Here is a 15,656-nt window from a genome sequence, read left to right on the forward strand (position 1 = left end):
GTTCTGCAGATTACCTAGCCTTTGCTTGATCTTCCTATGTGGAGGAAACCACATCGTGAGAATTAAGTGAAATACAATACATTGTAAGAAGTTCAAGTAAATTTCTGTCTGATCTTAAACAGTGTTCAGAGGCTTGGCCAGCAGGAAAAGAAGAAAGTAGAGCAGGTCATTTCAGAATTCAGAACATAGAAGCTGGAGAAGAAAGGTGGTGCGGATAACATTCTCAGCAGAACATGAAGCCTAGCACATGCTGCTTGCATAACATTCGCTGCATTAATTCGTGTAACTTTAGCTTTGCTTGAGAATCAGCTTGTGTTTGTTCTGACAATTTGTAAGTGCAATGTATTGTGCTTGCGATGCTCCAGACGACTTTCATCTTTGTTGTAAACTTTTACTGGTGACCAAAGAGAAGGTGGAAACATGCCCAGATTTAATTTTTTCCTGGTCCAGGAGACAAGTAGTAACTGGAGAGAAAAAAAACTGCAGATGCTGTAAATTCTTAACAAAAACCAAAAAAACTGGAAACAGTCAGCAAGTCCAATAGCACCAGTGCTGAGATACACAGAGTCACATTTCTGAATACCAACTCTTCATCATAATTGGAGTAGGTGTTAAGCTACAGAGAAAGGAAGGGTGGAGATTAAAGGGAATATATGTGATAAGGTGCAGAACAAAACCATCAAGGCAATAATAATTTATAAATCAGAAGAGAAATAGAAACTAAAAGTGTACAGCTATATCTATGCACAGAGAGGTGGGATTGTTACCCCAAACTGTTAAATTAAGCCTTGAGGACTACATCACATCCAGATGTATGAAGAGATGCTGCCCTGAGCTAATACTGGGGACTGCTAGCGAAATGCTGGGAGCAGAAGACAGGGAACTAAAGGAACAGATGACAAGAAGCTCAGGGTTGCCATGTTCTACGAAGTGATCGCAAACGATCTGTATTTGTTTTCCCCAATGCACTGACTGCAACATCAAGAGCATCAATGTAATATGTGAAATTGAAAGACGTTTCACATATGAAAGGTATGCAACTGAATGGCTGTTTCACCGACAGGGACTGCTTGTGTTTCTGGATGGTAAGAGGTAAAAGGATAGATGGTGCATCTCCTGTGGTTGAATGGAAAATGAAAAGGGGAGCTGTTGATTAAGGTAGTCACAGAAGGATCATCCCTTCAGAATGTTGAAAGGAAAGATATGACTAGTGGTGGAATCTCATTGAAGGAGGCAGGAATTGCTGTGGGTGATTTGTTGAATGGAGATTCCATCACACCAGGTGGCGGTCAGGCCAATGCAAACACTACCCTGGTTGGGAGGAGAAAGATTGAGAGCACCATTAAAGGAAGTACAGGGGAAGCCTTGTTAAAGGAAGTAAGACATTATAAAGACATCAGCACCTCTCTCTATGCTTTCTGTATTCATTCCATTCATCACCCCAGTTTCTGTCTCTGTCATATCAAGCCTGGAGTTAAGACTTCCCAGCATTTTCTGTTTTTCAGTGGAGGCAAATGATGCTTTTACACAGATCAGAACTCATTCTGTAACACAGAAGAGTAAACCTGGATTCTCATCAAAGAATCATTTTTGGAAACCAACTAGTAGGAATGAAAGATAAATTAATTTATGCAGTAGGCTTTTATCATCTATAACACAAGGCCTTAAAGTAGGAAACAAACTGATTAGATAATGTGGTACAAGAGCAGTTGGATAAACAATTGTGGTCCTTCAAGGAAAGTGGGACTAATTGGAGAGCTCTTACAAAAACACAGTGGGTTGGAAACTGCATCACAAGTAGACAAGGTGGTGAAAAAAGTGTTTAGCACGCTGGTCTTCATCAGTCAGGGCACTGAATAAGCGTTTGGGACATTATACTGCAGTTGCATAAGACTGCACTAGGGAGTACTGTGCACTGTTCTGGTTACCAAGTTATAAAAAAGAGTGCATAAAGGATTTACAAGGATTTCAGGATTTTGCCAGGACTAGAGGGTCTGACTTAAAAGGAAAGGTTGGCCAGGTGAGTTCTTTATTTGCTGGAATATAGGAGAATGAAGGGTGTCCTTATTGAAATGTTTAAAGTTATGAGGGGCATAAATATGGTGGATTGTAAGAGTTTCCCCCCACCCAGGGTATGGAAGTCCAAAACCAAGGGACATAGATTTAGAGTGAGAGAGAAAAAATTTAAAAGAGACCTGAGGGGCAACTTCTTCATGCAGATGGTGTTAAGTATTCGTTGGGCTAAAGGGCCTGTGTCTGTATTGTATTTCACTATGACTCTATAAAACATGAAAAACTAATAAAAATGAAACAACGTAAACCATCAAGCCTCAAATACAAACAAAATATTTTACCTCCATTAATCACAGCTACGTTAGCAAAATCATTGCTGTCATCGCCTTTGCTTCTATCTGTGGTCCAATGCCAGTTATAGGAGTAGTAACACCACCCACTGCAGAGAACATGGAGTTGATAGGCGCTCTCGGGATCCCACATTAGGGACACAATGCATTCACAACCAAAATGTAGACTCTGCTTCAGGTACCAATGGTAGTTTTCTACAGTCCACAACTGAACTATAAGATTAAAAAAAACCAGAAAATATTTTTAACTGCTGTGATCATGGCGATAAGTATAGTCATTTCCATTCAGAAAGTGTGACACCGGTCTCAAGTCCTTCAGTGATGCCTTAGCAACACAGTACTCTAAAGACAGGGAGCTGAAAAGAATACAGTGATATTGTATCAAATACAGTCTCACAAGTCAGGTGGAGTAAACAACAGGGATAACTAGAGTACATATTTCAACAGTTACTTATAATTGAAGAGAGAAGCGTTTGGTTTTTAAGTGCAGCAATTTTTTGTGATCCAGGATGGACTGCCTGAAAGGGTAATAAGAAGCAGAATTGCTGAATTGTTACATCAGGGACGGAGGCCAGCTCTATGTGCGTAAGTGGGAGTGAAAGTACACTCTAGGGTCTTTGAATTTGATATATTCATGGCTGACATGACTGCATCATCAGTTCTGCATCCTCTGCTATTATCAGTAAACTTTCATCCCTTTGCCCCTTTAGATCTGTTTTTAAAAAAAAGTATTCAGACTGTACTTCCAATATGCCTTGAGAAAAAGCTTTCCAAAGACTCATGATGCTTCAATATTATTTTTTTTGCTTCATTTAAGTCTTAAAACATGTACAGATGTTTTACTTAGTGTCCCCAGTTCTAGATTTTCCACAAGAGGAGTCATTTTCTCCATGTGTATTTTATTCAAGCCCCACTATTATTCCTCCATTCTCCAGTGATAAAATCTTAACCTATCCAACCGTTCCTTATGGACAACCTATCAATTCTAGGTGGTCTACTAAACCTTGTCTGAAGAGTGCCAACACATCAACCTCCTTTTTTAAAATACTGTACACAACAATAAAGATGAATGCTCTGATATAACTGAAGCATAACCTCTCTACCAACAAATGATAGTGTTCTGTTAACACTCTAAATCACTTGCGTACCTACCGACTAGCCTCCTACAAATCATCTGCATTTCAGAGCTCTGCAATTGATTGAAGTGCTGGGTTAATGTTTGAGCAACCTAGCCAATCAGAAATTGATTATACCACAGCCTTATCAATTTTTTTCTGGAAGGTCGTATACCATATTAACCAGATTCCTGGGAAACCTTGCCTGTTACTTCAGCTAAAAACTAGTTCAATGAGACAGTTGGCAGATTATAGCCAGGGCCTATATAATTTCCTCCCTCACTTTCCTCAGCACTCTGGGTTACATCACATCAGGAGTAGGAAATTTATCTACCAAGTACAGCTAGGCTCTCTAGTACATTACCCATTTTAACCCATTAAGCATTTCAACCACATCCTCCTTTACTGAGATTAAAGCCAATAGCATTTTTGGTAAAGAATGATTTAAAATACTCAACTAATTCCTCAGTTATGCCCTCTGCACAGATTCCTTTTTGATCTATGTATAATACAGACTCTTCTCCCCTTTTGTCTGCTACCAGCCTTTTCTCATGTTCCCACTTTCTCTTTCTTATTTCATTCTTTACATCCCTTCTTGGAAACAGACCTAATAGTAACATTCAAGAGAAGAAAGTAATTATGTGGGGCTATAGAGAAAGCAAGTGGGGGGTGGGGGTGTTGACATTATTTGGATATACCTTACAAAATGCAAGCTGAATGATCTCTTCCCACATAATGAGATTCTAAACCACATTTCTATTTTATGCACAAGCTCCACAGTCCGAGCAATCAAAAATTACAGATGCTGGGAAATGAAACAAACGCAGAAAATGCTGAAACAGTTGGCAGATCAGCAGAATCTGTTGAAACATAGAAACAGTTAATATCTTGGGTTGAAATCCCTTCACTTTACGAACTGGTTGAAACTCAGTATCATTTATAAGTGCAAATAAAAACATTAAAGTTGGGCTAGTTTTTTTGGCCACATGATTTTCATAATTTGGGAAGAAAACAAAAAAAAAATGATATAGAGATAACTTATTACCGTATGTATTCCTTTGGCCTTCATAGTCTTCTTTATCGGATTTTAAATCCTCCAGCCAAACTGCCAGTACAGTAGATTCACTGTTCCAGAGCAGCTCATTTACCTATAATCAACACCCACACAGTTAACAAAGTACTGAATACTATAGACAACACACATTAAACATAATGTATGAAGTTATCAGCTTGCAAAGACCTATACTTTCAATACAGCACTAAGTACATGATTCGATCCCATTGGAAACCAAAGACAGGTTGGATAAATATGCCAACTGTTAGCAAAACAATCTTTCATACAAAGATCATTCTACATGCTGTTTCTTCATTGTATAGTCATCTCCATACATAAGCTAAGGCTAAGATAGATCAAATATTTCAAATAAAATATCTAAACATTTCTTTTTAAGATTCAGTGGCTGAACGTTATACAGAATCTGCAGCACAGCGACAGACCCATTATATTTTCAATGAACCCTCTTTATTTTCTTTGTTTTCACACTAGCTTCTATTGTCTTCTTCCTCAAGAATCAGCTTCCCCATAAACATATTTCAGGAAGTAGTTAAGCCAGATAGGTTCCACAATCTCACCAGCTGCTGACTAATATTGATGCCTAATATGAAGTTATGATACTTAATTCTGAATTTGCTTGCAAAAGGAAATGTCTTTACTATGTCAAGAAACTAAAAGCTGAAATATAGTGGAAATCTGAAATAAGAGCAGAAAATGCTGGAAAGAGTCAATATTTCACGGCAATAGCTTTCAATGAGAATCACAAAGCAATTTTTAAAAATTTTACTAAATCCTGATGACAGGGTGCCAACCTCAAAAGTTAACTCTGCTCCTCTCTCCAAAGAAGTCTTCTGCCTGCCGAGTATTCCCAATAATTTTGTTTTTATTCTTACCACATTTCAAATCCCTTCATTACTTTAAAGAGTTCCTCTCTCAGTTCACACCTCTCGAGAGAAAAGAGCTCAATTTGCTCCAGTCTCCCCTGATAATTCTGCAAGAATCTTACAAATCCTTTTGTATGTTTTCCAGGGCTGCTAAAATCCCCCTTACAACGTGGAAATGCGAATTGTGCACAGAACAATTTGTTGCCTAACTATAGTTCTATATAGATCAAAAACAACCTTACTTTTTCGAGTTCTAGACATGAGCAGGACTGCCTTATACTCATTACAGATTAGTTAACTGGCGTATATTTAATGATTATTAAGTTTGCTTCCTTAGATCTGTCTAGATGTTCTAAAAATCTTGAACAAATCATTAACCAACTGGATAGTCTCTATTAAGATTCTGCTGTAGCTTGTCTACCCAGGATATACCTCAAGTCCACTTTTCACCCCCCTGATTTCCTTCTTAAGTGTACTATGTCCCTTTTACTTAAGGGATTTGCTTTATCCCAGCTGCCTATACCAGAGCCTCAAAATTCCTCAGCAGGCAGGGTTTCCCAATTCTTTCTAATCTTGCCCTTCACGCAAACAGGAACATGTTACACCTAATAGCTTCTTATCTCACCACTGAAAACCTTCTGCCAATCAACCTTTGCAAGTTCCTCTTAATGCCATAAAAATTAGCCTTACCCAATTTCGAATTTTAACTTGGACCTATCCTAATTTTTCTACTACTATTTCAAAATTATCAAATTGTGGTCACTGGTCCCAAAGTGCTCCCTGACTGTCACTTCAGTCACTTCCCCAGCCTCATTTTTCCCAAGAAAAGGTTAGGCATGACCTCCTTTCTAGTAGGGCAATCTACACAATGCATTGCTTGAGAAAACTTTTTCAGAGAAAACACTTAAATTCTGCCCCTCTAATCCCTTATCACTGTATCGCTCATGTGAAAAACATAAATTACATACCAACTACAACTGTGTAAATGAAAAACAGTTGAAAATTAAATTTAAGCTATATTTTATTTTCAAAATCCTTTTTTCTCAAAGAACTTTAAAAAAATCACAAATAATGTATCAAATGGAACAATAATTTGAAATTTGTTCGAACAGGCTTGTGAATTAATTAACCATTGACGATTTGGTGTCTCAAATCTTTGAATGTTATAAATCATACAGGGTATCTGAAGTGCTCTGAATTCAAAGCAGATCAAAACACAGGCATGGGGCTGTGTACAATTCCACTGTGTGGTGACATGTTCAGTTGTTACCTACGCTTGGTTAGCTGCATGTTCAGCTCTTGTCCAGAGCAGAGATTATTGGATAATTCTCCAGTCAATTATCTGCATGACTTCACTGCTGTAAATTGCAGGGATTTATTTTATGTGGATCAATTTAATTGTTCACCACTCATTTTGATAAAGAAACACTACTCTTAGTAGGAAATGCTGCTATAGTTCTGACTAGTTATACTTGCTATAACTTGTGGAGACTTTTTTGTTAAAGAAGTTAGACCCCACACTCTATTTGTTGTGGTCCATTGTATAAATAAGATTCTGTTTGCTGCAAGTCCTGGTTGCCTCCTGCATATTAAATGGTGTAGTGATATCAACAAGCATTTTATAGTTAATTAGCTAACCTGAATAAGTAAACAATGGGATTAGTGTCTCTGGATTAAAGAATGAAACATTGATTAGTATTCACTTAATAGTACTCACTCTCACAATGCAGGCAAATACAGCTTTCGCTTCACTCATGCTGTCAGGGGTCAAATATAAAGAACAAGAATGTGGTCTTGTAACTGGAAGCAGAAGTGGGGGTTGGTGGGAAGAGAATGAAATACCATCTTGTACTTGCCTTAACTTGGTCTTTGTCAAAAGGAAGTGAAAATTCCCCATGCAGTAAACCATTCTGTTCGAAGAATACAACATTATGCTTATTAGGCTTTCGCTGTGTAGATGCAATTAAACTGCCCGATGGTCTAGGGAAGAAGCGTAATGCAAAAAAGATTACAATGGTACCTCACATATTCTGTTTTAATGTCATAACCATAAAAAGGGCATATTACACATAGTCAAAATTCATTTCTATTCATAGTATGAATAAACAATCTAAACTATGTTATTATGGTGCAGCGTCAAGTACAAAGCCTATGTGATTCGGGTCAACAGCTAAATGACGACAAGAAACTAATGTTTATAATACCACACCAGAAGCATCCGACTGCCACTGGTCAGCCAGAGTCATACCTGTAAGTGAGAATGGCAAAACTTTGTATGTAATTCAACAGTAGCATACATATTTCACTTCAAAACTGAACAAAAGCATTGCGAAGTACAATGATGGTGCAGTGCTCTGGAGTCACTGTGGCTAGAGGTAGGTTGCAGTCAATTTATTAAAACTCCACAGGAGTGCACACCTCGCAATCCTCTCACGGTCCCAGAAGACATCTTACTCAATCCAAAGAAAGCTCATCAATGCCTCCACTTTCTAAGGAGGCTGAAGAGAGCGAGACCATGCAAATCAATACTCATGGCCTTCTACAGATGCGCAGTAGCAAGCATCCTAACATGCTGCATCACTGCATGGTATGGAAACTGCAATGTGGCGGATAGGAAGGTTTTATCAAAGGGTAGCCAAAACTGCCCAACACATCACATTATCAGCCTACCCGTTACCAAGGACATATGTACAGAAAGGTATCAGAAATAGGCCAGCAATATAATGAAGGATCCCACTCACTTTGTTCATGGACGGTCTATCCCACTCCTATCAGGGAGGAGACTACCAGGGCCAACAGACTCAAAAACAGTTACTTTCCCCAAACAGTAAGGCTGATTAACACTTCTACCCACTAACCCACCCCACCACAACTACTTTATCATTTCCTGGCAGAGTCACTTTATGAAGAGACACTCCTGCACCTAGCGTCACTTTATGTAACACAATCAATCTAGGTATCTAAGCTATCTTATGTATTAATCTTTTTCTCATTATTGTGTTTTTCTTACTATTATTTGTTTTTTGTATGCTGCATCAGATCTTGAGTAACAACTACTTTGTTTTTCTTTATCCTTGTGTGCTGAAAAAGACATGAAACAATCTTGAGGGTTGGTACGGTGGTAACACAGCTGGTACTGCTACCCTACAGCTGCAGGGACCCAGGTGCAATCTTGACCTCAGGTCTGTATGAATTTGCAGATTTTCTCTGTGACAATGTGAATCTCTTCAAGAATGTTCTAGTTTCTTCCCACATCCTAAAGATTTGCTGGTTGGTTCATTATAGTACATTAACTCTAATGGCAAAATAGAGTCAAAGAGGAGTTGACTGGCATGCACGAGAAAGAACAAGTTGCAGAATTATAGGATAATGAACAGGGAGGAATGGGATTGATCAGATTACTCTCTTTGGACTTGGTATGAATCCAAATGGCTGAATGGCGTGTTAAATGCTGTGTTGCCTTAACCTAGGTACCTGTGATGCTGCTGCAAGCAATATTTTCACTTTAACAATTTTTCATTTTCTTGATTTTGATTAACAACCAAATCAAAGTTACTGTCATGTGCATATGTACAATGAAGTACTATACCTCTTTGTACTTATGCACGTAACAATAAACTTGATTTGACTTGACTTAATTGTAAGGCTATCTTTGCAAAAGGCTAGTTACTCTCCTCATGGGCTACTTTTCTTAACCCCAGCACGGTAAGTGCTTTACCACTAAAAAAGGAAGTATTTTTATAACTAAGAAATAGGCACTTCTAAGTTTCACTATATCATGGTCTCCTAAACTATGAAGGGATAATGATCAGATTACTTGCTTTAATGATGTTGGTTGAGGACTAACTATTGATCAGCATAATGGGGAGAACTATTTTTCCAAAAACAGTAGTAATGTTATTTTCTACATCAGAATGAAGAAAACATCTCATACATAAGCTCAACTGACAAAGCAGAATTTCCTCTGGGCTAAACTCGAAGCACTGGCCTTGATTTTTGTGGTTAAGTTTTTATCATTACAACCAATTTGATTTATAAAATTGGAAGATTTGAAATGAATAATCCCTGATGGTTATTTTAATTCACAGGCCCTTCAAATTGCAACTCTCTTTAATATTTCATTGAGATAATCTTTTTTAAGCTTTTTGAGAAATCAAGTTTCAGCAAATAAAATTTGGCTTCAACTTAACATTCAACTGCTTTTCATTTACAAAATTACAGTTGGATATAATTAATGTTACACATGGGGCCTCCATATTACTTGAACCGTAGTTGACAATAAAGTATCAGGTGAGTATGCATGTTTAACCAGATTTTAGGATGATGGTGAATGGGAGAAGAGAAGAAAAAGGGAAGTCAAATGACTCAAGATTTTATTTTGCACATTCTCTATCTGCCTGTTACCAAAACATTTCCAAATCAAGGACAATAGTTAATGACACCAAATGCGACAGAAGTAAAAATATGGAAATATATACAGTACCTCTTAAAGCACACATACAATTGTGAACATTGATAATATGCTTGTCAATTTAAAACCAGCAGCACCATATGAAAAGAGAAAAACCTCCTCTAAAATGTCAATTTTGATGGTAAGTTACCCTCTCAACTACTATGCAAATTTCCAAAGAACACAGAAGGATATGATTTAATTTATATTACTCACTTCCAGCACAGGGCAGACTCAAGACCATTAACAAGTTCACTGGTTGATTGGAGCACACATTCTCTATTCCATATCCTCAGCTTTCTAGATCCTGAGAAAAGGATGGAGATACAAGAGACTACAGATACTGAAAAACTGCAGCAACACATAAAGGAACTGGAGGAACTCAGCAGGTGAGGCATGATCTATGAAGCAAAATGGAAAGATGATGATTTGGGTTAAGACCTTCATTAATACTGCTTAGTGGTGGTTGGGGAATCCTTGTCAAAGCAGTCCTGATGAAGGATATCAATCCAAAACATTGACTGTTCATTTCTCTCAATAGATACTGCCTGACCCAGAGTTCCTCCAGTGCCTTCATGTGCTGCTCCTGTGTAATGAATTACAGTTTAAATTGGACAAAACTATGTTTAAATTCCAAAAATACCAAGACCAATGGGTGACAAAATTATTAAAAGATGAAAGATGTCCAATGCAAAATAGCTTTGCTGTCAGCATTCAGAAGGACAATGGACTAATAATATTAATAAAGTATTTATAGAGTATGTTTCATGCAAATGATGTAGTTCAAAGTGCTTTTCAATAGGATAAAGAACAATCGTGAAAATAAAAGACAAAAAGATTTAGTTAAAAGCCAGATTAAATAAATAGGTTTTCATCTGGCTTTTAAAAGTATCAATGAATCTTCATCCCTTATAGTTTTAGGCACTGAGTTTCAGAGCGAAACACAGCATAATAAAAACTTAAATAGGTTCATTTAAAATTAATTTTCCCCTATCTCCTTATAAAAACAGCATAAATAAGTTTGTTCAGTTTCACCACAATTACTTCTACAAAGTGACTCTATGAAATTTGGGGGTAATGACTACTAAATAAGTGCACTGAATTGCACAGTGCAAATTATTAGCTACTCTGTTATAGAAACCACTTTCAAATGTTAAATTTTGTTTGAGAAAAATGCCCTGTTTACACAGAGTCAATCATGGAAACAGTTTGGAAGATGTGTAGCTCAGGTGGTTGATGGTTGGGTTGAGTTGTTCTCCAGTCTTGGCAATTTACTTGCAAACGTTTTGTCACCATGCGAGGAGACAATATCAGTATGCTGTTGACTGTGGTGTGTCCTGTGAATGCTTGTGGTGTACAAAATCCAAAGCAGGGACAGCAGCAAATATTACAATAGCCAAATGGAAGAAAACTATCCACAAGGATCCATGAACATCAATTGGCTGTAAAGCGGCACCATGACCAACTCTCTAGTCTCTCCCCATGAAGATTGAGGGGGGCACAAATTTGACTGGGCATCAATGAACGTCATGGTGCAAGTGAACACACAACACGCAAGGGAATTCCTAGAAGCGTAGTTTTCCATGAACAATTCTGTAAACAAATATGTTGACCTTGATCCTATTTATGATGTTGCAGGCCAAATTCCAGACCACAAAGCACGAAGTTTGCCACACAAGCAATCAGCGACGAGATTTCCTTCCCACATCACAAATGAATTTCCAAAATGATGTTCAATAAAGGCCAAGTTTTCAGAGGACACACCACAATCAACAGCACATCGATGATTGTCTCCTCACGTGGTGACAAAACATTTGCAAGGAAATTGCCAAGACCAGAGAATAACTCAACCAAAGAAATCAATCATGTTAATCAATTTAAATTGCTTACTGCAAGCTTTCCACTTAGCCATTACTGAATCTGTCCTCTCCCATTTTCAAAATGCTTTAACATGGGTTGGCTAAGATACACATTTCTTGTAACATTTAACCCAATGAGTACATCTTGGCTCGCAGAGTATTCCCATCAATCCTATTCCCTCACTTATTTCACAGTACACTACTTGCTCACGGCCTTCAACTTCAGCTTCTCCTATCATCCACATACACTTATTTATAGAAGCCACTTAACCTACCAGTATGTCTGTGGTTGGAAACTGAATCACCATGTGCTAACAGGAAGAAAGTGTAAGTTTCACACCGACAGCATGCAAGGACAGGATCAAACAAAGCATTTCTGGAGTTGTGTGGTGGTAGCTTGAACTGTTTGCCTTTGCACTACCTTTACCCATTCTCTAGTGGGTGAATAAGTGTTTAAACAAATTAGCTCACAGCTGAATTAAAGAGCATTGCATCCAATACAGTTTGTATTGAATAATCTAGATCTGCAAGGAGCAAAATTCCAGCCGTCAGTAATAGACTGACACTCTTAGCATCCATCAGTAAGTCAGACCAGCCAGCAAATTATGAAAGGCATTGCCCACCTTCCTGCATCAGTGTTTGGATCAACACATCTGCTAAACTGTGTCGATTTTATTCCAAACTTCCAACATCAATTGCACATTCTTGCATCCAATTCATCAAAGGCAGGATAGGCAAAAGTGTGCCCCCATTGAAGGTTTGAGACCACACTAAATGAATAGCAGTTATCAGAAGTTTCTCACCTGTGAAAGTCTCCGTTAAATGTATGCACACTGTCACAACATGGCATTACATCGCACTGCATGATGGTTTTATTTCAGATGCACAATAGCAATACATGTAGGAGTATCTGTCAAATGTTTAGATTACACTAGCCAGATATCCACGTGGGTGTCAGTTTCATTATTTACAGATGAATTCTTTCAGCACTGTAGGAAGGTCAATAATGGAATACTGCATGACAACAGGATTCCTGATGTTCTGGATATTCCAGTTCATTGCCATGGACCGGCTCATTAATGTAATAATTTAGTTTCCCATGAAAGGGATTTTGATCGGAACACCCACTTTAGGCCCCCCAGGGAACTCTACTTGCAGTCACTGCCCCTTTCAGTAAATAAATCTGATTCATTAGTTGTCCAATTATCACCTTAACTAGTTGCTCCTTTTTCCAACACTTTTAAACCATTTGTAAATATACACCATAGGAACTTCTTAAAGTTGCTTCAATTCACCTCCAAACCTATAACCTCTGCCACACAGGACAAGAGCAGCAACAGCATATTAACACCACCACACTCCAATCAGCATTACAGTAAATCTTGTTGACTTGGAAATACACTGCCATTTTATTCCTGTTTCATCTAAATCCTGGAACTCCATCTAAGGGCACAGTGGGGCCTCCTTCACCACACAAGTTCGAGGTGGTGACACGCCATTACCTTCTCAAGGACAACTGGGGATAGGTAATTATACTGCATGCCAACACTGTCTACATACCATGAATTGATTAAAATAATCTACCTCAGAGTTGATCCTGAATCTCACAAAATCCCTGGAAAATAGCCCATCTACTGTAGAAAATAAACATTATTATGATAAAGAAGGCTATCAGGTCTATTGGATTTATGGAAGTTCTCAATAGAGAAATCCCATCAGTCGATTCTCCTACCTTCACTTCCCTCTCATACGTCCATCAATAAATCCCTGCCTTTCACTCCTTTGATTTTGTTGCCACTTACCTACACTAAGAGGTAAATTAAGTGGCTGATTGTCTTTGGGCCAGAGAACAAAATCAGAGCTGGCACAAATTGTCACTGGAACAATTTGTAATCGCAACACAAACAGCACCTGAGGTCAAGACTGAATGATGGAACTGATAAACAGTAGCATTAATTACTGCTCCATAAACAAGTAACAGAAAGAGATATATCCAAGTGCTAAACCGTAATAGCGTGCAAAATTGATTTTTAGCCATAAAAATATAGGTAAAACTAGCCTTTAGAAAAATATTTATCTATTAAAGTAGATATCAGATACATACCTGTCAATGGACAAATGGCACTCACTGCAAACAGCTGTCCATCACCTCGCCAAGTCACACGGAACTTATGATCATCCCATGGAAGGGCTGGCTCAACTTCCTATCGTACCAATTAAGAAATGTGTTAGATCAGGCAACCTGGCTGCATTTTCCTTCTTTTGATCACGGCAGTGCTGCCAGGATAATCAAGGACACGACCCACCCAGCCAACACACTTTTCGTCCCTCTTCCCTCCGGGAGAAGGCTCAGGAGCTTGAAGACTCGTACAGCCAGATTTAGGAACAGCTTCTTTCCAACTGTGATAAGACTGCCGAACAGATCCTAACCCGGATCTGGGCCGTACTGTCCAAATATCCGGACCTGCCTCTTGGTTCTTTTTTTTGCACTACTTTACTTTCCCTTTTCTATTTTCTATTTATGATGTATAATTTAAATTTTTAATATTTACTATCGATTTGTACTCCAGGGAACGCGAAGCACAAAATCAAATATCGCTGTGATGATTGTACGTTCTAGTATCAATTGTTTGGCGACAATAAAGTATAAAGTAAGTGCTTCACAAATCTCATTTACATTTTCACCCTCTCATCTTACACCTGCACGCTCTAGATTTTGCTATTTCCACTCTGGGGAAAAAAGACAATGAATATCTACCCAATCTTTAAGTCTCATCATTTTATATTCGAATGTCAAATCTTCTCTCAGTATTCGATGCCCCAGAGAAACAATCCAAGTTTGCTGAATCTCTCCTTATGGCTAATGTTCTCTAATCCAGGCAATATCCAGGTGAACCTCTCCTGCACCTTCCAATAACGCCAAAATCTCAACATTCTTCCTACAATGTGATGACCAGAACTAAACACTCTGCACCAAATGTGGCCTAGCAAAGAACCGCATAGGTATTCTGATTTTTATGCACACTGCACTGACCAATGAAGGCAAGCATGCTCTACAGCTTCTTTACCACTCTGTTTGTGTTGCCACTTTCAGGGAGCTATGGACTTGCACTCCAAAATCACTCTGTACATTAATTCTCCTCAGGCTCTAGCTATCTACTGTAAAATATCTGTGGTGGGGAAAACATTTGATCCTTATATTTTAATAAAAATGAGCAGATTAGTTGAACAGCATCATATGAAGAGGTTCCTTCAGAAAAGATGATGGCTTGTAACGAAGTTGGCAGATCCGCTGGTATTGATAGGCCAAATTTAGTTGATAGAATATTCAGAAATATTTTGACAAGGCAGAATACAGGAAAAAGGTGAAATATTAAGGGGTACAGAATTAAATTAGTAAAATGGGAACACAGACAAGGAGTTCAGTACAGTTTCTCATCATGGTTAGGAATTTGTGTCATGCAGAACTCAGATTGGGCCAATAACATTGGCATGTCTACCGACTGAAGAGCTGTCCAGTCAGCTTTGCTACTTATACAATGGATTCAGTTTAGTTGGGACACATCGGGATTAGTACATCTTGGCCCATTTAAGCAGCTGCTAATAGTTATCAATGGAAGAATTCATCTACTGTACCCTGTCGTGTTCTTTTGATTGACTCTAAATGAACAAAATAAGCGCAGACACCTAGTGCAGATAATGGACTGCCTACATACAATGTTTTCAATGATTATGTCCTCCAAATCTTCATTTTCATTGTATCATTCAAGATGGTTATCAATTTTTCATGGTTCCTAAATTGTTGCAGTAGTGAAATTATTTCATTTTCACTTCAAATACATGCAATTGATGCTATTTAAAATCTGCTTGCTCTAAGCATGGCATAATATCTAATGGCCACACAACTGCACATTACTGACACTAGTTACAA

The 15,656-nt window shown here is 38.2% G+C and overlaps 1 protein-coding gene across 2 annotated transcripts in view; it reads right to left on the bottom strand.

Annotated features, from left to right (window-relative positions):
• elp1 (elongator acetyltransferase complex subunit 1) overlaps positions 1-15,656 on the bottom strand; it is a 97,944-nt gene that overhangs the window by 50,238 nt on the left and 32,050 nt on the right. For both annotated transcript variants that reach the window (XM_063049015.1, XM_063049014.1), the window contains exons 7-11: positions 13,830-13,929; positions 10,083-10,173; positions 7,273-7,396; positions 4,524-4,626; positions 2,355-2,576 (exon numbers count right to left, since the gene is read on the bottom strand). In XM_063049015.1, the coding sequence (XP_062905085.1) occupies positions 2,355-2,576; positions 4,524-4,626; positions 7,273-7,396; positions 10,083-10,173; positions 13,830-13,929 (640 nt within the window). The remainder of the gene's footprint in view (positions 1-2,354; positions 2,577-4,523; positions 4,627-7,272; positions 7,397-10,082; positions 10,174-13,829; positions 13,930-15,656) is intronic.

The sequence above is a fragment of the Mobula hypostoma genome, chromosome 5 (genome assembly GCF_963921235.1).
Source record: "Mobula hypostoma chromosome 5, sMobHyp1.1, whole genome shotgun sequence".
NCBI classification, from domain to species: Eukaryota; Metazoa; Chordata; class Chondrichthyes; order Myliobatiformes; family Myliobatidae; genus Mobula; species Mobula hypostoma.